Consider the following 26294-nt stretch of genomic DNA (forward strand, 5'->3'; position numbering starts at 1 on the left):
AGGCAGTTGGTGGCAGTGCTTGCAGAGATGTGGGGCCGCTCGCCTGCCCCATGACTCTGCCACCAGGTGCAGGTCAGATCAGGTGGACAGTGTCAAAATAGTAGAGATGAGGGCAGCGGGGATGAGGTGAGGGCACAGGGTGTCTGCAAGTACAGGGCAGGGAGAGGCACAAACTCTGCCAAGGGTGAAGGGACAGGAGAGCTAGAGAGAGCCTGGAAATGGAGGTGCCAGAAGAAAGACAGGCCAAGAGGCCAGAGCTGTCGTGTCCTTAGTGCATTGGTCAGTCAGCGATTCCAGCCACCCAGGGCCTGTCACTTCACATGAGTTCACAACCCAAGGGTCCTATCTAGAGCTTGCTCCTGTCCAGACTGAACTGCTAGGCCAGACCCTGCCAGGAGGCTACGTGTGCACAGCAGGAGGGCTTTCCTAGTACAAGACCTAGTTGGGATGCTCTTCACTGGGAATCATACCAGACAAGTTCCTAGCAGAACTTGCTGCCTGCCCCATAGCCCTGCCCTGGGAGGAAGATCCATTAGAAGAGTAAACACTGCCTGATGTCCCGCCCAGCCAGCGAGTAAAGTCTGTCACATTCCACACTAACCAGACTCCCAGTCACCAGGGCTCCTGTCCAGCCATCCGCTGCCTTTCCTAAGGATGAGCCAGCCTGGCCTATCGGTGACACGCCAAATGTTTCATGCTGCCAGTATCCGAGGAGCCCTCACGGGTGCCTTCTTCATTCTGAGCTGCTGCGGGCTCTCTGATTTCCAGAAGGTGGGATTACATGAGTCCTGGTGTTGGCATCACCTGGGAGATGGGGCTGCCAAAGCTCTTGGGTGGAGTGGTTGTGGTCTCTCTTCTGGCAGAAAAGGAAATTTGATTACTCTGGTGAAGATGACAGGCTCTGTTTTGTTGCAGATCTCCGTGGACCTCTCTCCTCTCCTCCATGACGAGGCACGATCCCTCATTCTCTGTCCCTATATCTCCTGTCATCCTCTCTCCCTTGGTCTTGTCTCCTTTCTCCTTCTCCTCCATGTCTTTTTGTTTGTTTGTTTGTTTTTTGTTTTTCGAGACAGGGTTTCTCTGTAGCTTTGGAGCCTGTCCTGGAACTAGCTCTGTAGACCAGGCTGGTTTTGAACTCACAGAGATCCACCTGCCTCTGCCTCCTGAGTGCTGGGATTAAAGGCGTGCGCCACCATCGCCCGGCTCCTCCATGTCTTTTTATTTTGCAGAGTTTTCTTCAAGATCGGGAACCCAAGGAGGCATCCTCTAACTTTGGGCACCATGCTGCTGCATTCACAGGTAGCTGTCTTGACGTCCTCTAAGCCAGGAGGATTTCTTAAGCCTTGGGTGAGGGTTTAAGGGAGTTTTCACTGAGTCAATGCCACGAGGGTACTGGTAGCCCTGGACTCATGAGGTCAGAGAAGCTTTGCATCTCTCTGTTAATTAGCTTCACTGCTTCCTGCCAACTTGATAAAAAACTGTTTCCGGTGTTCTGGCTGCCCTGGAATCCTGACTCCAGGCTTCTGTTTAGTATCACAAGGGAGGGGGGGCGTCCATCGGCTGGCCTCTTTGGCCTGTGGCTGGCCTTTGCAGGGCTGGCTGAGTTTCAGGAACTTGTCACTTCTGGTCATAGTTGTAAATATTTATTCTTTTTTTGGGAACAAGGTAGGTGCCAGGCCAAGCAACTCTGGCTCCTGTCCTGTAGGTCTCCTCATGGTAAAGGCTTTCCCATGACCTATGTATGACCCTGTCTATCAAGATGCCATCCCTTTTCCCAGAAGACCAGTTGGTGATTTGATTAAAACCATGGTTGGGGGATGGACTGTGGAGCTAGCTCACTTGGTAAAGCGCTTCTGTGGAAACATGAGGACCCAAGTTCTAGTCACAGCATCCATATAAAAAAGCTGGGCATGGTAGCCCACGTTTCTCATTCCCGTGCTGAGTAGAGGCAGAACACAGTGTGCATCCTTTGTAGACCACACATAAACTGGTCACAGTGGCACATCTCATCCTTTCTATCCTGCCCACCAGTCAGGAAAATCCCCGGGGCTTACTGGCCAGCCAACCTTGCCTAATTGATGAGCCTTGAGTCTCAGTGAGAAATCTTGTCTTAAAAAACAAGGTTGGTGGCTCCTGAAGTTGACTTCTGGCCTCCATCAACATCACACAGACACTGGCAAGATGGGGCTAACAGTCAGGGTGTAGAGGGTTAGGGATGTCCTTCTGCCTACAACCGGTTTTCCTGTGGTGTAGGTGGGATACACACTGTCTGGATCCTCGGGTCCTCCTACCTCTGGGCTCCTGAAGGGCTAGGACGATGTCACCTGGGCTCCTAGTCCTTCTGTACTCCAGAAGACAGTGAGCACTACAGGACCCTGGACTACAGGTCCAGGGAGCAGAGGTGTTCGCCTTCCTGTTGGCTTGTTTATGGAACACCTATTTCAAGGCTGAGCCGACTTTGCTAAGTACTGATCCAGCCTCGAGGCAAGATCTAAAGACAGTAGGCAACTTGTAGTCCGCTCACTCTGGAGCCTGAAAGAGCAGGGTTCTAATGCAGGACCCTGTCTCCAGGCCTTTATTCCTCCCCGCTTCTCACCCAAGAGAGAATCCTTGGCTCCTTAGCCTTAGCAGAAGAGTCCCAGATGGGAGGGGCCAGGGAAAGGGAAGTGGATCTTGGCTCTTGTGGTGCCTCAATTAACTGAGGCCCTGCTCTGCTTTGTCTGTGAGAGCAGCCTTGGGGAGCTATGCTGTGGGGTCCTAGGAGAACTCTTCTTTTTCTTTTCAGCCTGATCTGGGCCTTCTGCCCACTCCCTCACCACCTTCCTCAGGCTGAGAACTGGGCCCTGGGAGGGGACATAAAATTGTCCTTTTGACTTGCAGGAGTAGCTACCCCATCTCTGTTAGCTTCCCAGCACTTGTTTTTCAAAACCTTTGTCCTCATCCTTCTCCTCCCCGTCTAGGCCGTCCTTCCTCTCTCCTCCAGAAACTGAGATGGAGAAGGACTTTGCGGGGCATTCTTCACCTGGAACTGCTGGTAGCTGTGGGTCCTGACGTCTACCAGGCTCACCAGGAGGACACAGAACGCTATGTGCTCACCAACCTCAATATTGTGAGTGGTGGTGGGCTGGCAATGGCTGGTACAGGAAGGTGGGCTCAGGGTCTCTGGTGGGTCTGTGGGCTCTGTCTCTGAGCCTCTGGACATAATGTTCCACTCTCAGGGCTTGTGACCAAAAGTCGGTGCATTTGAACTCGCATAGAAGCTGAGGGTCTGCCGGAGCTCATGGCCCTAAAGAGAAAAGGAGGTCACTGCTGTCTTCTTCTCTCATCTCCACCACAGCAGAGATGGGCAAAGTCGGGGGATCCCTCTCAATACCAGACTCCTCCCCACAGTCCCTCAGTTCTGCCCCAGTGTCATGTGGCCAACAGTGAGTGCAGACTGAACACACTGCTCCCTTTTCAGAGGCACAGGGCAGATGAGCACTCCAGGTGTGAACAGATGCTATTCTGCCTGAAGATGTGAGGCTCCCTTTCTCGGGCACCTCCTCCCTGTGATCTGATGGTTGGGAGAGCAGAGGCGTCTCACACCATTAACCCTTATGTCAGAATGGCAATGTGTCAGCCAAGACACAAGCAGTATCAAGCTTCCATCAGAGAGGACATGAGATACTGTACCGACATCCATACAAGACATATGTGTGATAAGACAGTTCCAGACCTTCAGGAACTCACACTGTACCAATGGCATTCATGAGCATTCATGTGGTGTCACCAGGCCCAATGTCAAGAGAGTGGGTGGGTCCATTTGCTGGAGCAGTGTCTTCAAAATAATGATGAACTAAGCTGGTGTGATAGCAGACACTATCAGCCCAGCATACGGACTCAGACGGGAAGGTTATAAGTTTGAGACCAGTTTGGTCTTATTGGGCTGTCCTAAAAAGAGGAGAAGGATGGAAGGAAGGAAGGAAGGAAGGAAGGAAGGGAGGGAGGGAGGGAGGGAGGGAGGGAGGGAGGAAAAAGAAAAGAGATGGCTCAATGGGTGAAGGTGCTTGCCACCAAACATGACAAGCTGAATTTAACCCAGACCCCACGCAGTGGAAGGAGACAGCCAATTCCTGCAAGCTGTCCTTTGGCTTTCATATGTGTGTACATACACTACAAAAAGTGTAAAACAATTTTTTAAAATCTGATGAGCTGACTCTAGGAACCAGTTCCGGCCAGTGACTGACAGCCCCAGCAGTCTCCTCCTCCTCTCCCAGGCCTGCTGCAGAGATGGGATGGGCAGGGCATCTGAAGAGATCCTGGGTGTGGCTCTGGGACAGCATTTGGTCCCAGTCACTGTCACTTTCTCTAGGACAGCTCAGGTGTCAGCCTGGTCACCCTTTTCAGGCCAAAGGAAAAGTCCTCTCTGAATCCACCTCACGGGTCTCAGGGCCAAAGGTGGTGGTCTGTCTGCCACCAGGCTGTCTACCCCAGACCTTCCCTCCCACTTACAGGCGTGGTCTAATTCCAGAGAAACCTGGAATTAGTCTAAAAACCCCCAAGGTGATGGTTTTTCAATGAAATGATTCCTTATACAAATTGGAAACCATTGTCTTTAAAATTTGGGGTTCCTCCCTCCAATTTTTAGTTGCCAGGTTCCCTTGAGTTATTCACATGCCATTAGAACAGGGGTTCTCAATCTATGGGTCATGACCCCTTTGGGGAAGGGATCAAACAACCCTTTCACAGGGATTGCCTGAGGCCATTGGAAAACACAGATATTTACATTATGATTAATAAAGTAGCAAAATGACAGTTATGAAGTAACAGTGAAATAATTTTATGGCTGGGGGTCACCACAACATGAGGAACTGTATTGAAGGGTCGGAGCATTAGAAATGGTGAGAACCATTGATCAGGTGGTACCTGAAACAGAGTATCTAGTTTTATTCTCCATATCTGCTAGCCAGGCAAGGCTTGATCTCCACCTTATAAAACAGGAAGCCTGTAAGGAAACTGAGGCTTAGTGGTTGGTGACCTGAGCCTATAGCTTGGAAGAGGCAGAGTTTAGATTCATACTCAGGCCAGCAATCAGCTCTTTCTGTTAGTTGGTCCTCCCAAGGCATGAGCTAGAGAGCCACCTGTAGGCATGAGGCCTAGAGGCTCCTCTGACAGTCTACAGTTGGCTTCCAGCACACAGACAAGATTTTCCACCGCCCCTAGCCTCCACGGGGTGCCCTCTTTACCACTGGTCCTGCCACTGGGGCTCCTGGACCAACTCTGAACACGTGTGTTGCCTTACTCTCTCTGCTGTTGCCTTCTGCAGGGGTCAGAGCTCCTGAGGGACCCATCCCTGGGGGCTCAGTTCCAGGTGCACCTGGTGAAGCTGATCATTCTCTCTGACTCGGAGGTGGGTACAACCCCTAACTCTGTGCTCTTCATTCTTTCCTGCAGAACTGGTAGGGGGGTGGTAACTGGGGCTCAGCTGTGTGGACAGCTCTCCCAAAGCTTTTCAGAGCTTCGGTTTCTCCATCTGTCACATAGGGTAGCAATAGGATTGCTATAACATGACCAACTGAGAAGCACATTGGCAACAGTCAGCACCATCCTTGGTACCACTTCCGTAGAGACAGGCTCTTTGGTTGTTTCCTAGAGTACTCCAAATATCACGACCAACATCACCTCATCCCTGATGAGTGTTTGTGAGTGGAGCCAGGCAATCAACTCCCACGATGACCAGGATCCAAGTCATGCTGACCTGATTCTCTATATAACCAGGTAACTGAGATGCCCATGGGGTGCTGCTTGCTTAGGTGGGCTGCCTAAGACCTTCCCTTCTTTCTGTACCAGCAGCGTGGCTGATGGAGCTTTCCATATGATTCTTTTTCTCTTATCAAGGTTTGACCTGGAGTTGCCTGATGGTAACAAGCAGGTTCGGGGGGTCACCCAGCTGGGAGGTTCCTGCTCCCCGTCCTGGAGCTGCCTCATCACTGAGGACACTGGCTTCGACCTAGGGATCACCATTGCTCATGAGATTGGGCACAGGTATGTGGCTTCACCAGCTATCCGCAGACTGGTCAGACAGCTGGTGTAAGCCCCAATGTGGAGGGCTGTGGCCTAGGGAGTCAGTAAACTTTTTCAGAGTCTGTCAGAAACTTATACTCTGAACCCAAGTGGCTTGGCAGGGAAAAGCTGAGGCTTCCTGATTACTGAGTTGCTGGAAGCAAATTGCCATCATTCTTCGTGTCTCTCGCCCCTCCATTCCTCTTCCTCCTATAGGTTTATCAGGGACCACCGTTTGTATTCCGCTGGCCGGAATACTGAGTGATTAACAAACTCTTCTTTTCCAAATGAACAAACAGCCGGGTGGCAGTGGTGCACGCCTTTAATCCTAACACTTGGGAGGCAGCGGCAGGAGGATCTCTGTAAGTTCAGGGCCAGCCTGGTCTACAAAATGAGTTCCAGTACAGCCAGAGCTGCAGCACAGAGAAACTGTGTCTTGAAAAACAAATACACAACCACCACAACAACAAAACTGAACAAACAAACAGCAGTTAGAAAATAATTTAATCTTTAAAATTTAAAAAAGTGTGTATATGTGTATGGATGTATGTGTGTGTATGTATGTGTGTGTGTATGTGTGTGTATATGTGTGTATGTGTGTGTGTGTAAGATATGGGGTGAGGGTCATGCCACAGTATGCATGTAAAAGTCGGAGAACAACTTTGTGGAACTGGTTCTCACTTTTACTCAGGTTCTGAGCTCAGGTCATTATACTTGTGCAACTAGTGCCTTCACCCACTGAGCCAGTCAGAAAATAAGTCTTGTAGGAAATTCCAATAAAGAAAAACTAAAGATTATCCTAAGTCCTTCCATGTCGTAGTTACTGTTCTAATGCTGTGAAGAGACATCGTGACCATGGGAACACTTATAAAAGAAAGCATTTAACTGGGGTCTGGCTTACAGTTTCAGAGGGTTAGTCCATGGTCATTAGTCCATGCAGGGAACATGAAACACACAGGCAGGCGTGGTGCTGCAGCAATAGCTGAGAACTTTATATCTTGATTCACAGGCAGGCAAGCAGAGAGGGAGACACTGGGCCTGGCATGGACTTTAGGAACCTCAAAGTCCACCTCCAGACCCACACATCTTCCAAGGACATAGCTTCTCTTAAAAGTCCATACTTCCTAATCTTTCCAAACAGTGCACCAATAAACATGATAATATATGGCGGGGGTAGGGGCTTTTCTCATTTAAACTACCACACACCACTTACAGAAATGTCTCTTTGGAGTTATATTTAATTTTGTTCATTAATGCGCACACACCAGGCTTGTGGAATACATTGTTATTTTGGTTCTATTGTGATTTTTAAGACAGGGCCTCACATGGTTGCTTAGCAATCTGTCAAATGCTGGGTAGGATTACAGGTATTTGTTACCAGTCCACATAACTCTTGCCTTTTAAGTAGCTATACAACCCAAACATTTCTCAGCTCACAGGTCTCTTATATTTTGTTCCATTTTGTTTTGTATATACCGCAACTTAATCTCCTCTGGTTGGACAGCTAGGGTGTTTCTGAGCCCTTGCTTCTGCGTGTATTGTGTATTCTTGTGGGCAAATCTTTATTCCTGTGCATTATCAATTTATTTAGAGTGACATGTTTCTTTTCTTGTTGATTTTTTAGGATTTTTAAAGTTAGGCAAATAAAGTCCAATTGTTGTAAAAATGTCAAATGATATGGAAATTTACAGAGTGAAAAAAAAAGAAAGTTTGCCTCCTGATAGTCCACCTTCCCTCTGAAGCCAGGCTCTCCAGATCTCCCAGACGACCTGACCCCAGCAGCTCCTCCACTGCCCCACCCCCAGCCTCTTAGGCTCCTAGGGTCTGCTCTGCTTGAAGTGCGGGGATATTCAGGCCTTGCCTGAAAATAATCCACTACCTAGGAACAGAAAGGAAAACAGCAGCAGCTCCTGGGCTTCTAAACCACAAGACAGTTGCAGCGTGGATAGTTTTCCTGAAGCTGAACACACCCAGGCCATCAGCCACCAGAGGGCAACCTGCTGGCTCCTAGGCCTCTACCGGGTTCCCAGTTCCCATCTTTACACCCCAGACTTGTATCCGTGGATTAGGTCAGTTAGTCTACAGTCAAAGCATTTTGCTATTTCTTAGCTAAAGGAGGAAAGAGCCACCCTGCTGGACCAGCTCTCCTCCCCTCCTCATATAGATGGGAAACTGAGGCAGGGTCTCCAGGACTCCTTCTGTTGGACTGACTTAGCTAGTAGCAGAGTCCAGGTCCAGGGGACACAAAGGTGGTCCTGGCCCAGCCCCAGCCCCAGCTGGTTTCTTTCGGAGTTTCTTTTCCCCACAGCTTCGGCCTGGATCACGATGGTACTCCAGGCACTGGCAGCACCTGTGAGGCCAGTGGTCATGTGATGGCGTCTGATGGCGCAATGCCTGCTGGAGGGGCCCTAGAGTGGTCTGCCTGTAGCCAAAGGCAGCTGCGGCACCTGCTCAGGTACAGCCTCCACCTAGACAGTGCTGGCTGTCACTCTCATCCTGCACAGCAACCTTTACCCCAGCCCACTCTGCTGTCATTGCTTCCTGTCCCAGAGCCCACTCTGCTCCCCGGTTGGTTCCTCCATCCCTTCCCATCCCTCCTCCGTCATTCTTTTCCACTTCCCTGAACTTGCTCCTCTATTCCATCCCACTCCGGGCCCATCCTCAATTGCCCCCTTGTTCTCTACCTCTCCTACCTCCTACTTCCACCCTTTCATGCCAGGCCATTTCTGACCTTACCCATCCTTTTTCAGCCCTCCTTGTGCTCCATTCTACATCCATCTCTGCTGGGTCTCTACCCAGCTAACAGGTCCCAACCCCACATCTGCTCTTTTGTCCTGATCCCACTGGTGTCCACCCAGGTCTTGAGCCCTGCCTGATCTGTCACAGCACAGGGCGAATGCACTGCTTCCTGGACCCGCCTGGGATGCAGTCAGGACCTTCACAGCACCAGCTTGTGGCACAGCCTGGCCTCTACTACAGTGCAGATGATCAGTGCCGCGTGGCTTTTGGCTCTGGAGCTGTTGCCTGCACCTTCTCCAGGGAGGGTCTGGTAAGTCCCACCCTTCACTAATACCCAGTCTCACTACACCCTACTCACTGGCCCCTGGTACAATGACACCACCTGCTGGGTGCCAGGCACAGCCAAGGACCACACCAGGGCTCACTTGGTTTAACGTGCACAGCTTATAACCAGCAGTTATGTACCTGATCTTGTCTAATGCTTGTGTTCAGTGTATCGTGAAATAAGAAACGAGTGCACACACATGTGTGAGCGTGCCACAGTACATTAGTGAAGATGGAGGACTCTGCAGGGTGGACTCTCTCCTCCCATCCTTGGTTCTGGGGATTAAGCTCAGGTTTAGGTTTGCATTCTGATCACCTTTACCCATCTCCCCCCTCCTCTTGGAAGAATTAAATATTTTTTAACTTAAGTCTCCACAGTTTTGTTTGACTGTGACTTACAGATTATGTAGTGTTTCCTGGCACAAAGGCATCTAATCTTTGGGGGTGGGCTCAGCATAAGGGCTTCCAGGAGGGGAGGCCTCCAGGCTCCCCACAGAGTAGGAATGTGGCAAAAGGAAAGGCCAGTGTCCCCCAATTCAGACTTCCTGGGAGGTGTAGGATCTTCCCCCCTTTGCCCGGGGGGGGGGGGGGGAGCCCTTTCCTTCTTCCCTTCCTCCCTCCCTCCACAAAAGCATTAAGAATTGTGTTTAGGGGCTGAGGATGCAATTTAGTAGGTAAAGTGGTTGCTCTCCTTGTATATCCAAAACCCCAAATTTGGCCTTGGGCCACACAAACTGGCCGTGGTGGCACATACCTGTAATCCCAGAACTCTGAAGGTAGAAACAGAAGAATCAGAAGTCAAGGCCATTCTTGGCTAGATAGGGAATTCAAGGCTAGCCTGGGATACAGATGTTGTATTTTAAAAATATTTTTAAAAGTATTTTTGTAAAATGCAAAAAACCCTCTGAATTATTATGCTTATAATCCATGTTAGGATGCTTGTTTTTTCTTTTCTTTTTAAATGATTTATTTTTATTTTATGTGCATTGGTGTTTTGTATGTATGTATGTATGTCTGTCGGAGGGTGTCAGATCTTCTGAAACTGGAGTTAGACATCTGTGAGCTGTCATGTGGGTGCTGAGAATTAAAACAGGGTCCTCTGGAAGAGCAGCCAATGCTCTTAACCGCTGAGCCACCTCTTCAGCCCCAGAATGCTTATTTTTTATTTAAAAGCTTATTTTTCTCTTCTGATTGTAAATATTAAGACATTTTCATGCCCCTAGAGTGTGATGATGGCCCTGGCAAGGGCCATCCCTGCTTCTGATTGACAAGTCAGTCGGCTGTGGTTTGTTCTCCCGGATGGCAGGGCATTGACTGGTCTGGAAGGGACCTAAGCAGGCTACCTCTCAGTGGACCACCTGTCCACCTCTCTTAGGATGTATGCCAGGCTCTATCCTGCCACACAGACCCGCTGGACCACAGCAGCTGCAGCCGACTCCTTGTTCCTCTCCTGGATGGGACAGAATGCGGTGTGGAGAAGGTTAGAGTGGTGTGAAGGATGGAGAGAGAGACTGTGTCTATGGGGGGAGGGGAGACCTTTCCCTGAGTAGGGTCTCATTGAGCTCTCACTCCAAAGCACCGCACCACTCCCATCCTCCAGCCCTCTCTCATACAGAGATGAATTTGTTGAGTGACAGCAAGGTCCAAGCATCCCCACTCAGACTGCCCTTGCCTTCACTGCCTGAACCATCTCTTTGGGGTTAAGTTCCCCTTTTCACAGCGTACCTTCCTCTGTTGGCAGCCTGCTGTCTTCCCAAATAGAATGGGGTGTGATTGTGCCCAATATGGGAGGTCCCTCTGTGGAGGGCACCTGTGGACGAGGTATCTGTATGCTTCAGGAGGTCTCTATGTCTACTGGGAGATCCTGTGTGTGGCCCTTATGTACTGTTGGGGTTCTTCCTGCCAGTGAGATCCCTGTGTGTGTTAGGATTCTAATGAGGAACATTGTTCCTGTGTTGGAAGTCTCTATGTGTGATGGGGAACTTTGTGTTCTGGAGGGTCCCTGGGGTGTTAGTGATCCTGTGCGTGCTAGCCACATCCTACGTGTGTTGGGTTCCTGTGGGAGAGGGAGACAGAGTTGCCCTCCTTTACAGTGGTGCTCCAAGGCTCGCTGCCGCTCCCTAGCCGAGCTAACCCCTGTGGCAGCAGTACATGGACGCTGGTCTAGCTGGGGGCCCTATAGTCCTTGTTCTCGTTCTTGTGGAGGAGGTGTGGTCACCAGGAGACGGTGGTGCAACAATCCCAGGTACCTACAGAGGGCTTCCCCGCAGGGAGGGCGGTTGCACCCCATTCTCTAGTTGCAGCCGTGGTCACCTTCCCCCTTTTGTTTTGTGGGCATTTCCAGGCCTGCTTTTGGGGGACGTCCATGTGTGGGTGAGGACCTCCAGGCTACGATGTGCAACACACAGGTAGGCTGGACTCCTAGCGGGGAGGGGGATAGGAGTTAGCCATCAGAATGGCTGACCCGTGGGCTCATGCCTCCCTTTGCTAACCCGTGGGGGGTTAGCAAAGCCCCTGTGTGTTTGCTTCCCTCCCAGAGTATCTATTCACCTTTGAGATAACATCTCTGTGCTGAGAACTGACTCTGGGAATGGTCCCTGAGCACACAGTGAGAACTTCATTCAGACACTGATGTGAAATGCTTCTTGTTTAGTCAACCATTTCAAAGTTCACAGCGCAGAGGCACTGAGCACACTGGGAGTGCTGTTCCAAACTTCATCCCAGAGAAATAGCCCACACCAGTGAGCAGTCTCCCCTCCCTACCCTAGCAGCTCCAAGCTGCGTTCTCTCTCCTGCATCTACTTATTCTGAACACCTCATGTACACACCGCCATGCAAGAGCCAGCTCCTTTGACACAGTATGACATTTTTCAGTTTTGTACCATGAATCAATACTTCCTTTCCTTTCGGGGACAGGAGAACAGTCCATGATACGACCAGAGTGCTTTTGCTTTTCTGTCATCATTTCTAATGTTGGGTCATTTGTACTTTTTGACTACAGTGAACCCAGCTGCTGTCAATGAGTTGACTTTAGTTGGATTGAGTTTTCTGTGACAAAACACCATGGGCAGAGTAATTTATCGACAACAGAAATTGATTTCTTATGATTCTGGAAGTCCAAGATAAGGTGTTGCACTTGGTGTCCGATTCCCAGATGGTTCCTGTTGCCCTGTTCTCCAGAGGCTTGGAATATGTGGTCCTCACATGGTAGAGGGGACAAAAGTAACAGAAGTCCTACAACAGAGCCTCCAGCCCTTTCATAAGAGTCCAGTCCTAATTATTCAGGCAGAGTTCTTGAGCCCTCATCACCTCTCAAGGCCACACCTCTTGGGGTCCTGAGGGTCCATGGATTTTGGAAAACCACAACAATGCCTAAAAGTGGGATTGCTGCTTGTATAGAAATCCTATGCTTAACTTAGACTTTTTCCTCTTTCTGGAAGGTCATGCTTATCTTTTCCAAGTGTGTTTCTGCATGTGTGCATGACTGTGTGCACTCACTCACGTTGTGTATTTACCTTTGAAGGCCATGGTAGGGTGTGGGATCACCCGGAGTTACAGTTAAATCACCCAACGTGACTGCAGCCGAACTTGAGTCCTCCGCAAGAGCAGCCAAGTGTGTCTAACTGCTGAGTCACCTCTCCAGACCCCCTCCCCGTTTTATTTTGAAACTGGATCTATCTAGCCTGGCTGTTCTGGAACTCATTATAGATCAGGCTGGACTTGAACTAACAGAGACCCACCTGCTTCTGCATCCCAGCATAACCTAGCTTTAAGTTAACAAGCTGTGTCTCTTCACACGGGGACCATGTTTCCATTTTTACCAATAGTGTGTTAGGGTTCCAGTGTCTCTGTGTCCTCTCCTGCACGTGGGCTTTCAGTCCAGTTGCCCTAGCTGTTATGAGGTGGTAGAATAATTTTTTTGTCCCGTTGAGTTAGAATGTATTCTCTGCTTCAGAGGGCTGCTGGCTCCTGGAGCATTTGACCTGTGGTGACACACCCCCACCCTACCTGCCTTCTGCTAAATCTCCTTGAGAGGAGGAAGCTGGTCAACTCCAATCCTTTCTTCCCAGCACAGTGAGGCAGAGTGGCATTTCTGGGTCACAGTTCCTCATTTCCTGCCCTGCAACCTGTGACAGAATATACAGCTCAACCATTTCCTCAGGTTCAGGACTTGGAGCCAGGGGCCCCAAGTGCCACATTACTTCCTGTTTTGCTTCCTGCTGCTGCTGTGTCCTTGTGTCCTTTACAGATTATCTGAAGTTTTCCCATGGGCAAAGAGAGCCAGATCTGGTCACCCACAGACTACTGAGCCGAGATAAGGCACAGCTCGGGGCTGGCTGAGTTATCCCCATCTCTTGACCCTGCAAGCAGGGTGCATGCTGTCTCCCACTGGCAAGGACCCTGCCTGTACCTGTCCTCTGCCTCCTCCGGCCAGGCTTGTGAGAAGACTCAGCTGGAGTTCATGTCCGAGCAGTGTGCCCAGACTGACAGCCAGCCACTGCACCTTCCCCAAGGCAGTGCCTCCTTCTACCACTGGGACGCCGCTGTGCGGTATAGTCAAGGTGGGCTGTGAGGCCTGAGGGAGAAGGCCCTGGAGCCCTCTGCCAGACAGAGCTCTTGGGGTTGGCCAGTGTCTTGGTTTTTGTCCTACTGCTAAGATAGAAGATAAAATACCCCAACGAAAGCAACTTCCAGAAGGAAGGGTTTATTCTGACTCATGGTTCCAGGTTACAGTCATTGTGGCAGGGAAACTAGCAGCAGGAGATTGAGGCAGGGGATTGATTGCACCTGAAACCAGGAAGAAGAGAGAGAGAGAGACAGGCAGGCTGACAGACAAAGACAGACAGACAGACAGGCAGGCAGACACACACACAAGAGAGACAGAGACAGATACACACAGACAGACACACAGAGAGAAAGAGGGACCAAAAGAGAAAGAGAGAGAGAGAGAGAGAGAGAGAGAGAGAGAGAGAGAGAGAGAGAGAATATCTGTATTCAGCATGCTTTCTCCTTCTTATTCAGTAGATCAGGACCTCAGTCCGTAAAATGACGCTGCCCACTTTAGGATGGGTGTTCCCTCAATTAATCTAACCAAGAGAGTCCCTCACAATGGGACCAGAAGCTAACCTAATCCTGATCATCTCTACGGCATCTCTAGAGGCTTGTCTCCTAGATGGTGACCGTAGATCCTGTTCAGTTGAAATCAGCATGAACTATCCCAGTCTCCATCACCCCAGTGCTGGCTGGGCAGGATTTGACTCATACTCTGGCATTCCAGGGGCCATGCATTGCTCTCTGGCTTGGTCTGCCTCCTCAGATAGTAAGCAGGGAGGTTCTATCTTAGATGTCTCTTCTTCTGGGCGTGCTAGAGGGATTCCGGGAGATACATCAGGGGAAATGCTAGCGTGATCCTTGGCTCATAATTTAGGAGTCAGGGTTATGAGACCAGAATATAATACGGCCTTGGAGGTGAACTGTGGTCCTGGCCACACATGCGTACAGTTAGCTGAGGCTGTTAGGAGGACAGCCCACTTGGACCCTGTCTGGCAGAGCTGAGATAGCAGGTCCCAGAGGAGCTTCCTACCTAGCTCACTGACCTCCTTGTGCACCTTTGAGCACCAAACCTTTGTCACTCTGCCCTCCTAGGGGACACTCTGTGCAGACACATGTGCTGGGCTGTTGGAGAGAATTTCATTGTGAGCCGTGGAGACAGTTTCCTAGATGGGACCCGTTGTGTGCCAAGTGGTCCTCGGGAAGATGGGACCCTGAGTCTGTGTGTATTGGGCAGCTGCAGGGTAGGTATATGAACAACCCAGTGTCCTTGTGAACTCAAGGCTTTCCTGTCCCAGTAGAAGGTTCTGGGGCAGTGGGTTGGGGGGTTATGGAGAGCAGGAGGAGGGGAGGGAGGGGGAACTATGGTTGGTGTATAAAATGAATAAAAGACAAAATAAAAAAAGAAGGTTCTAGGGAAAAGGAGAGGTGATATACGGGGTTAGCTCAGTAGAGCTGCCCTGTGTCGCTGGGGAGTATTGTTGGGAACAGAATGGAACTTGGAGTCAGCCTATATTATAGGCCAAACTGTGACCTTAAGAAAGTTATCCTGGGAGCCTGCTAGGTGCAGTTGCTTGTAGGGAAGCCACAGAGAGTTATGTCAATCCAGAGTCTCACAGCCAGCAGAGCTGTGGTACCGAATAAAACAGCACCCTAATAACACAGGCCTTCCACCCCCCACCCTTTGCACAGACCTTTGGCTGTGATGGCAGGATGGATTCCCAGAAGGTTTGGGATGCGTGCCAGGTATGCGGAGGAGACAACAGCACATGCAGTCCACAGAATGGCTCTTTCACGGCAGGGAGAGCCAGAGGTAGGCCTGCCCTGCATGGAGGGCGGGTTTCCCAGCAGTCTACAGGGACCCAGCATCCAAAGTGTTAACCTGGGCTACTCAGGCCACAGCACCCACATGCTGGCTCAGCTATGGGTGCCTTCCCATGGGTTTCAATTTATTCTTCCTTCTCTGGTGTCTTCTCATGGCAGACTCAAACTCCAGCAACACTGCCCCGGCAACCAGGATTGTAACACCCCAGTAACTCCCTCACTGTAGCTGTGATGAGAGGGGGAAAAAAGAGGGAACAAGTAGCACCCTGAGTAATTGTCAGGTCACTTCTTCCTTCCCACTCAGGTGTCCCAGCAGGGAGAGTATCCTGGACAACAGGGATGTAAATTTGCTTGACTTTGATCGATCTATCTATCTATCTATCTATCTATCTATCTATCTATCTATCTATCTATCATCTATGTCATTTGCCAGCACTGAGTTGCAAGATCAGCAGAGAACTTGAGCCCTGCCTCTCTGACTGTGCCTTGGGTCTGGTCTATGCTCCTGGCCTTGCCAGTGTCTTTGCAGTTGGTCCTGCAGCCTGGTGTTGAGCTCTTTCCATGATGGGGATTCATTGCCACTGTAATGAGCCCTATGACACTGTTCATGTCTCTGTCCATCTATGATTGTCTTCTTTGACAGTGGTGTAGGTGACCATGAAGCTCAAGCAGCCTTCTTGCTCTGCTTCTCCCTAGAATATGTCACGTTCCTGACAGTCACTCCCAACATGACCAGTGTACGCATCGTGAACCGCAGGCCTCTCTTCACACACTTGGGTGAGATGACTGAAGGACCCTTCCCTGCCCTTAGCTACCCATGTCCTTAGTCTCTGAGATGCCTTTGCTCCTGACACCACTGCAAGGTGGGAGGGATCCCTAACTACCCAGCCCCCATGGAGAGCTGCTGCATTCACAGCTAAGCCTATCTGGCGGGTGGGGGAAGGGTGCAGGTTAAAATTGCCTGAAAAGGAATATGGAAGCTAAGCGTGGAGGGGACCAGGCTGGATGGCTCCAGGTCCCAGGAACATATGACATATTCCCAGACGATGACCATGCCGGGAATCTGGCCTTTTTTCAGAGAACTCCTTTTGAAGACCCTGTCCCGAGTGTCTCAGAGGCTAGCTTAGACCCCATGGAGGGGATCTTGGCCCTGGGTCCTAGAGCCTGAAGCCTTATGTGAGCATACTCGGTAGAGGCAGAGGTCACAGCCCTCACCAGCTTCCAGATAAAGGCCTGGACCACCACTCTGGGAAAGCTTCCTGGGTGGGTTGTATGTGGCAGAGGTGTACATTCTGAAGAAGGGGTTTAGTTCATGAAGATGCCATCTGAATGGCATCAGACACCAGAAAGACTGTTCCCTGGGGTCAGGTTTAGAACCTTGGTAGGAGCTATGGTCATGATTTGGGGATTAGACCCTGTTGGCAGAAATCCTCCTGCCCCTTATCTTGCTGCCATCTTTAACCCTGTCCTTTCAGGAGTGGTCCCATCCCACCAAATAGACTGCTGGTCTATGAGGGGGGATGGTGACGACTCCCCAGTGCTGATGGCCCTGTTCTCAAAGCGGTGAGGACCCAGGGGCACTACATCGTGGCAGGGAAGACCAGCATCTCACCTAGCATCATATACCCTTCCCTTCTGGAGGACTGCCGTGTGGAGTACAGAGTGACCCTCACTGAGGACCGGCTGCCCCACTTAGAGGAGATTCACATCCGGGGACCTGTCCGGGACGATGTGGAGATCCAGGTCACTGATCAGCCTGGCTGCAGGGTGTGGGGTGGGGAGTCAGCAGGCCTCCAGTGGTGGCTCTGAATATCTGCTTCTTTGTCTGTATTCACTCGCTCATTAATCCTTGCAGTAGTTATTACTAGTCGGGCTCTGGGTAAGGTGAGATGCAGCAGGAGCCACTCAACAGGACTAGTGTATTGCAAATCAGTATAAAATGTGCCAGTGTCCAGGGCACGCAGAGGCCTCAGAGGCCTGAGAGTGAACGAGAGGGTACACTTTTTGCTGGAATCAGGGACTGCCTTCTAATCAGGAAAGTACGGTAGAGCTGAAGGTCTGGCCATGCATGGGCCAAGGAGTCCTTGTACCAGCTGGCATGTGGGGCCCTTCTTGGGATGGAGGGTGGTTCTTGCTTTTTCTTTGGGGTCAGAAGCACATGAGGCCCTGAAAGCTTTCATATAGGGATGTGCAAGAAATCCCTCGTTCATGTGTGTCTCCCCTGTGTGCTCTGCTAAAGGCGTGTAAGAGTGGACCAAAGCTAAAATGGCCTGAGCCTTCACCTTCCATACTGACCTTGACCCCTTCTGCTGAACCTCTCTCTGCCCTGACACTACTCCTGATGACCTTAGCTGTGGACTGCTAACCTCATCAACACTCCCATACTACCCCCACCCCAAACGTACCACCTTCTTGGTACATCCCTGTTTTGTTCCGCATTACTCAGAGCTACTTGGCACTCAAGTCCCGTCTGCCTCCTGGAGTCTGGGAACGTAGGACCCAAGGAAATGAAGTGATTGAATGCTTCGGGACAGGGGGATGTGGCAGACACCCCAGGGTGTGCCTGTTCAGGGCCTGAGCTCTCACCTGTCCTGGCGTAGGTGTACAGACGATACAGAGGGGACTATGGGGATCTCACACACCCAGACATCACCTTTACCTACTTTGAACCGAAGCAGCAGGCCACTTGGGTGTGGACTGCTGTGCATGGAGCATGCTCAGTGAGCTGTGGGGCAGGTGAGGCCCGGGGCAAGGCTTGCCTACAGTTCTGCTGGGTCTCATGTGGAGGTGGATGAGTCTTTGCTCTGTCCTTCCAGGGCTGCGCTGGGTGACCTACAGCTGCCAAGATCAAGCTCAAAACAAGGGGGTGAATAGCTCCCTGTGCCAAGGGAGCCCGCAGCCACCTGCATGGCAAGAGCCCTGTGTCCCTGCCCCCTGCCCTCCATAGTAAGTACTAAGCTGGTCAGACACCTGGCCTGTGGTGACTCCTGTGGCCTGGGCAGACTGGGAACCTTCTCTGGGTTGTTTTACAACTTTAGCTGCAGCTCTGGGGACCAGGCTCTGTCAGTGTCCCCATTCTGCGAGTGAGGACACCAAAACTTGAGTACATACAGTCACAGACACAGTTTGGTGTGTGGTCTCTGCTGCCACCTTGTCTGGATGTCCTGAGGCCTCTCTGAGCTCAGGTTCTCATTGCAAGATGGTGGTGACCACCCTACCAGGGAGAACGGTGGGAGGGCCAGCACATGGCTTCCTCTGCCTTCTGCCACCCGGTAACAGACTAGTGATAGGACAAGGCCATCTTATGGGGTGTGGGACTAGGAAGGCCCCAGCCATCACTATAAATACCTTGCCTCAGGTTCAGAAGTATGTTAGGGGCATTCTTCAAGGCTGGGCTTGGAACAGCAGCTTGGAAACACAGGACCTGGACCCAGCCAGAGGAAGCGTCTCATCGGGATCAGCAAGACAGACCTGCTTGCCTTCCATCCAGTGCCCCTGAGCCAATTGGGGGACCTGGCCACAGGCCTGATGTTCTATTCCTTTCCTCCTTAGTTGGACAACTGGAGACTTCAGCCCATGTAGCGTGTCCTGTGGCGGGGGTCTTCAGGAGCGGCTAGTGCACTGTGTGGAGGCCCAAGATGGTTTCTTAAGGACGCTGCCACCAGCCCGGTGCAAAGCAGTAGCCCAGAAGCCAGCCCCAGAGGTGGAAAGTTGCAACTCCCAGCCATGTCCTACCAGGTGAGCATACTGGGGGGTGGTGCAGCAGGGCTCCTTGGCAGGCTTTGTCCCTGCACCGAGACCAGCCCATGTAGAAGATCCTCTCTGCCTGAGGGCTCCCATCGGCTCCATCCTGGTGACAGATGGTGGGGCTGGGTCCATGTAAACACTGGGGTGCTCACTGTTCAAGAGTGCTGGGCTGCTTATCTCCATCTTTGAATTTCTAACACCTGGGTGATGTGGGGTGAGGGCTGTGGTGATGACATGACACTGGGAATGGAAAGTTCATATGGTCAGTCATCACTGGCTGGATGGCTAGCGTGAGTCCCCTATCTGTCTGCCCAGTGGGAGAGCCCTATATCATTGGTGGCTCCTTTCTCTTCTCTCACACATGGCCTACTCTTACCTGCTCTCTTAGGGTTTTGTTTTTTTTCTGTGAAGAGACACCATGACCATGACAACTCTTATAAAGGAAAATATTTAACTGAGCTTGACTTACAGTTTCAGAGGTTTAGTTCATTATCATCATTGCAGGAAGCATGGCAGCATGCAGGCAGACATGGTGCAGGAGGAGTAGCTGAGAGTTCTACATCTTCATCCACAGGCAACAGGAAGTGAACTGTGACATTGGGTGTAGCTTGAAAATAGGAGACCTCAAAGCCCACCCCCACAGTGACACACTTCCTCCTAATAGTGCCACTCCCTTTGGGCTAAGCATTCAAACACACAAATCTCGGGGGGGGGGACATTCCTATTCAAGCCACCACACCTGCAGAGGTGCCATCCAGCCTCAGCATTCTTGACATCATGGTGCTCTAGGCACCTCATGGGTGACATAAAGTGAACCGTTTGTCACACCGCAACTGGTACTGTGAATGCACATGGCACTTGTTTGTTTCTCGTCCTCTACAACTGGGCATGAAGTGTGGTGGTGGTGGGTTGGGAGGGGCTACCCTTGCTTCTGCCAGGCAGCTGAGTAGGGCTCTGCCTTCCTACCCCCGAACCACAGGTGGAGTGTGTGGTTGGCATGCATTAAGTTCTTTTTTTAATCTTTAAATTACAACTGTGTGTGCACTCGCATACATGCACGCACACACACATGTGCATGCACACACACGAACACACACACGCATACACACACACACACACACACACACACACCTGTGAGTGAGCCATGGCGTAGGAGTGGCGCTCAGAGGATGACTTACAGCAGTCAGTTTTATCCTTCCACCTTATGGGACCCTGGGATCTGACTGTCAGGGTAGAGGCAGATGCCTTTGCCCACTGAGCCATCTCACTGTCCCAACACACAGAGTTCTTGTTGAGGAAAACCTGAGGTGTGACGAACCAGTGCTTCAGAGAAAGCTGCTGAGCTTTGCTTTTTAATGGGTTCTATGTATCAGAATCCTAGATACCCCCATCCAGCCTCAGGAGCTAGGCTGTACCTCCCGCTAGGCAGCAGGGCCATAGCCTGATGACAGCCACATGTCATCTTTAGACCAGAGGTATCAGGCCCTGACCCTTGCATGCCCACCTGTGAAGATCTGGCCTCAAGAAATGTGACATATGTGCCCAGAGTGGGTGACTTGCAGGACGCAGCCACTGCAGGTCCCTGTCTCACAGATGAGACTGCACCTACGCTGGAACCCTGTTTCAGGACCACATGTTCTCCAGGTTGGGGCCAGGTGAGTGGATGGCGAAGGAGGGTGGCCAGGATTTCTGGGTCCTTTCTTAGCTGGGAGAATGAAAAATATAGGTTGTCATCTTCCTGCAGGCCAGAGCGAGGACTCTGTCCTTCTCAGGACAGACACACTTAGAGTGCCTCTGAAAGGGGCAAGCCAGGCTGAGAAAAAATAGAGCCCACTAGAAGTATCTGAGAGGGGATCATTTGAACCAAATCCAGGGCCTTCAGCGTGCTAGGCAAACACTCTACCACTGAGCTACATCCCTAGTCCTTTTCTTCATCTATTTTAAATTTTGAGACAGTGTCTCACTAAATTGCTCAAGTTGGCCTTGAACTATCTTTAGCCCACATAGCCACTGAGCTTCCAATCCTCCTGCCCAGGCCTCCTGAGTTGTAGGGATCACAGGCCTGTGCCACCAACACAGCAAGCAAAGAGTTCATCCGGTTGCAAAAGATGGAGTAATTCTTCCATCTTTTGCCCATCAGCCTTCAGGGTGATGATGCTGCTCTCAGGCTGGAAGGCCCTGGATTTGTATGGGCTAGGAACTGCAGGGCCAAGCATGCTTACAAATCCACTCCTGATCCTTAGTTTCCAGCCCCACCCTACAGAGAACACTTGGAACGATAAGGAGCCTGCACAGGCCAAAGTGAGGCACACAGTGAAGGCTTTACCAGGGGCAGGACATAAACCTCTCTAGAGAACAGAAGTGGATGATCCCTGGTGTGTTTGAAATATTCCCTCTTGCCTCCCAAAATGGAGAGGAGCTGGGGAGCTGGGAGCTCAGAGGCAGAGGTGAGAATGCCAAACTCACCTGCTCATTGCTTTCTTTAGCTGGACACTGTGTCTCTAGGAGAGGAGGCTCCAACGGCTGCGGGCAGTGACAAGCCAGGAGCTCGGGCAGTGCATGTGTGGACTCCTGTGATGGGGCTGTGCTCCACCTCTTGTGGGCAAGGTGAGACTGGGGACACCCACGAAACCTCTCTTATTTCTTATCTACTCACCTTCTGCCTAGACCAGGGATAAAGGAGGGGCTACCAGGAAAGACAAACTATGTGAGTATGGCACTCAGTAAGTCCACTAAATGTGTTCCATGCCTGACTCAAAGAGAAAGATAAATCCTAGAAAGACTGGCACCCAAGAGTGTGCCCCTTAAGTCCTACAGAGCTGTGCGCAAACCGACCACCAAAATTGAAAGCTGTTTAAAGGTACATTTTTAAAAAAAAGGTGTTGTTTTAAAACTAAACCTCAGTCTTACAATTTTACCAATAAAGACTCAGGAGTCAGATGCTAGGGTGGAAACCTGCTCACTCAGAGAGGCCGAGGAGCAACCAGCTGACCTTCCTTCTTAGCCAGTGTCCCAGAGAAGAGAGCTTCTCTTCCAGTCCCAAACCAGAAAGGCTGCCAAACTCAAAGTCCCTCCCTACTACTTCCTGTGCATTTCTTTCTTTCTTTCTTTCTTTCTTTCTTTCTTTCTTTCTTTCTTTCTTTCTTTTTCTTTCTTTTTTTTATATTTATTTATTTATTATGTATACAATATTCTGTCTGTGTGCATGTCTGCAGGCCAGAAGAGGACACCAGACCTCATTACAGATGGTTGTGAGCCACCATGTGGTTGCTGGGAATTGAACTCAGGACCTTTGGAAGAGCAGGCAATGCTCTTAACCACTGAGCCATCTCTCCAGCCCCCCCTTTTTTTTTGTTTTTTTTGGTTTTTCGAGACAGGGTTTCTCTGTGGTTTTTGGAGCCTGTCCTGGAACTAGCTCTTGTAGACCAGGCTGGTCTCGAACTCACAGAGATCCGCCTGCCTCTGCCTCCCGAGTGCTGGGATTAAAGGCGTGCGCCACCATGGCCCGGCCTTCCTGTGCATTTCTCTATCTGCTTTTCTGACTCCCTCTTACTCTCATGGCTACTTCCTGTCAACTAGTTGCTGACTCTCCCTCTTGACCTGAGGCTGATTTTATTTAATTAGCACAATCTCACGGTTCATCGTGTGATCAAGTATCCCACAAGAAAAAAAGTGTTCTGTCTTTCCTATTGTGGAAAACAACCACATACCCCTTAGCTATGTAAAAAGATTTATTTATGTATACGCTCCTGTGTATACATCTGTGCATCATGTATGTACAGCCATGAAGGTCAAAAGAAGCATCAGATCTCCTCGAACTGGAGTTACAGATGACTCTGAGCTGCTGGGTGGGGGTGCCAGGGACCAAGCCCATGTCCACTGCAAGAGCAGTAAGCACTCTTAACCACTGAACCATCTCACCAGCCCTAATCAGTAACGTTTTAAGTGTTTCACTCAGTGGCATTCATCATATCCACTGTGTTATGAAGCCATCATCACCATCCATCTCCAGAACATTCCACCCTTCCAGACTAGACCCTGTCTTCGTTAAACACCAACACCCACCACCTTCCAGCCCCTGATCGCCCACATTTTAGTTTCATTCTCTGTGGATTTGACTCTCACAGACCTCAGCTATGTGGAGTGCGTCATTCTGTGACTGGCTCCTGTTGCCTAGGTTCAGACATGCTGTAATGGCGTCAGAATTCCTTCTTGGCCCCAAAGAATGTTTCACTGTAGAGCTGGACTGTGCTGTTTCTGTCACCTGTGCATGGACGGACACCTGCTAGCAGCCTCCCTTCTGCTTTTGTTGGCACAACTGCTCTGGACATGCGCCTATGTCCCACAGCCTGGTTCTTGGTTCTTCTGGTGAGCACAGGAAGAAGGATTGCAAAGTCATGTTGCCATGGCATGCTTAATTTTTGCAGGCCCCTCTGCATTGCTTTTCGGAGTGGAATTTTTTTGTTTTTGTTTTTGGAATAGAATTTTACATCCCTATCAGCAGGGCACAGGGTTCTAGTTTCTCCACATCTTTATTAATATTTGCTGCTTTCTAAAGTTTCAATAGCCATTCTATGGGGCTGAGAAGGGTGTGAGGAGACACACAATGTCGTGAAACAACCCTAACCATTTGCTTACCCAAACACATCTGTTTAGAACTGACCAGAAAGAGATTCCTAAGGGATGGATGGAGAAAACCAACCCTAGCAGTACTTTTCTGATGGACACAGCAGGATCTCAGGTAGTTCAGGCTGTTGTCTAACTATGTAGTCAAGAATGTCCTGGAATTCCTTCCTGCCTCCATCTCTTGAGTGTTGGGATTGTAGACTTGTGCCAGCATGTATAGTGCTGATTTATTAGATGTCTAATTGTGTGTGTGTGTGTGTGTGTGTATGTGTGTGTGTATGTGTGTGTATGTGTGTGTGTATGTGTGTGTGTGTGTGTGTGTATGTGTGTGTGTGTGTGTGTATGTGTGTGTGTGCAATGGTTTGTGCACTTGAGTGCAGGTGCAGCAGAGGCCGGAGGAAGACATCAGAACCCCTGGGGCTGGAGTTACAGGCTGCTATGAGTTGCCTGTCTTGGGTTCTGAGGATTGAACGTGGGTCCTCTGAAAGTGCATAATGAGCTCTTAACCACAGACCCCTCTCCTCTCCTGTCTACATATCAATTTTTGTGCCGTGCTAGGGATTGAATCCAGGACTTTGTGCATGACAGGCAAGCACTCTACCCTGCCCCTCAAGAGATACTCTTTTTTTTTTTTTAAATTTCTTCTTCCTTTTGGTTTTTTGTTTATTTGTTTGTTTTGTTATTTTGGTTTCTCCTCTCTCTCTTTCTTTCTTTTTTTTCACCTTTTTTTTTTCCCCAGACAGGATTTCCCTGTATAACCTTGGCTGTCCTGGAACTAGCTCTGTAGACCAGGCTAACCTCAAACTCACAGAGCTCTACCTGCCTCTGCCTTGCAAGTGCTGAGATTAAAGGTGTGCGCCACCACTGCCTGGCTTTATTTATTCTTATTCTTCCACTTTTTCACACATACACATGTGTACATATGTTATTTTTTCCACAGCAAGTTCCCCTCCTACTTTTATATCTTTTTGTTTGTTTATTTGTGGCCATCACCTTTAAGTAGGATTGCTTGCAGGAGCATGGGTAGAGGCCAAGAGACAATGTGACAGCGATGTCTAACGTGCTTCGCAACAACAGCAGCAGCTCCGGGCAGCAGGCATCTCACTCCCTTCATTATGCAATCTCTATAAATGATTCTGCTAGGTAGATACCGTTATATGGAAACCAGAGGATCAGAGAGGTTAAGTCAGTTGTCCAAGTGCACACAGCTGGTAAGTCTCAGATGGACCTTGGCTTTGGAGCTGACCAGGGAACAAATGCTATGGTCCTCACCAAGCTGGCCTTCTGGGTCAACAGCATCCCTGCTCCCCCTGAGCAGGTCTGACGGAGCTGCATTTCCTATGCATGGATTCTGTCCTCAAGATGCCTGTCCAGGAAGAGCTATGTGACTTGGCCAGCAAGCCTTCGAGTCGGTGGGAGGTCTGCCAGGCTGGCCCATGTCCTGCTAGGTGAGCTGGGGATGGAGTGCAGGGAAAGAAGTCTGACCCCATGGTTGGTCTCCTATGAAGCCTTGGCATTCTCCTTCAGGTGGGAGGTGCAAGTTGTGGTACCATGCCCAGTGACCTGTGGAGGGGGATGGGTGCCAGTGGCTGTTCATTGTATGCAGCTGGACCATGGCCACCCTGTATCTCTACCTCACTCAAAGTGCTAGCCAGTACCTAGGCCATCCCCCTTCAAGGACTGCAACCCTGAGCCCTGTCCTAACATAACCTATCCCTGAGAACTTTGCCTGAGAGATAGGCAGTCCTGGATCTGCATTCAGCTCTGCCACCACCCCCAGATTATGTACCTATGTGGGGCCTGGGATGGTAATGATGCAGGCACATTTTTTTTTGCCTTTCAGTCTTAAGAATACTTTTTATTGTGCAAAAACATCTGTCACAGTCATTCTGACATAAATATGCTACTTTTTATACAATGTATATGTCTAAAATTTATATTTTCACAATACCAAAAATTTCTTGTGACTTCCAGGGAGCCAAATTGAAGGATCCACATTAAACAGGTCAGATACACTCCTCTCAATTCCCTGGCCCTAGGGCACATTTTTTTTTAAATCTATTTATTTAATTTTTATGAGAAAGGATCTTACTACGTGGCCCTGGCTGGCGTAGAATTTGGTATGTAGACCAGTCTGGCCTAGAACTCACAGAGATCTACTTACCTTTGCCTCAAAGGTGTATGCCACTACTCATGGCCACTTTTTTTTTTACAACTTTTTTTTTATGTTTATTTATTATTATGTATACAATATTCTGTCTGCGTGTATGCTTGCAGGCCAGAAGAGGGCACCAGACCTCATTACAGATGGTTGTGAGCCACCATGTGGTTGCTGGGAATTGAACTCAGGACCTTTGGGAGAGCAGACAATGCTCTTAACCACTGAGCCATCTCTCCAGCACCTACTTTTTATTTTTAATACTGGGGCTTTGTCCATCTAA

The 26294-nt window shown here is 50.1% G+C and overlaps 1 protein-coding gene across 1 annotated transcript; it reads left to right on the top strand.

Moving 5' to 3' along the window:
- Positions 1-654: 654 nt before the first annotated feature.
- Positions 655-25504, top strand: Adamts13 (ADAM metallopeptidase with thrombospondin type 1 motif 13). Its single transcript, XM_075984446.1, has 23 exons — positions 655-771; positions 1230-1299; positions 2961-3109; positions 5306-5389; positions 5633-5757; positions 5878-6024; positions 8351-8497; positions 8929-9091; positions 10481-10585; positions 11199-11350; positions 11450-11513; positions 13541-13667; positions 14752-14900; positions 15349-15469; positions 16177-16257; positions 17042-17223; positions 18081-18216; positions 18297-18426; positions 19033-19218; positions 20696-20882; positions 21714-21834; positions 25172-25301; positions 25381-25504. The coding sequence occupies exons 1-23, from the start codon at positions 655-657 to the stop codon at positions 25502-25504; spliced, it is 2997 nt and encodes a 998-aa protein (XP_075840561.1).
- Positions 25505-26294: the final 790 nt, after the last annotated feature.

Source organism: Microtus pennsylvanicus, chromosome 9 (genome assembly GCF_037038515.1).
Source record: "Microtus pennsylvanicus isolate mMicPen1 chromosome 9, mMicPen1.hap1, whole genome shotgun sequence".
In the NCBI taxonomy this organism is placed as follows: Eukaryota; Metazoa; Chordata; class Mammalia; order Rodentia; family Cricetidae; genus Microtus; species Microtus pennsylvanicus.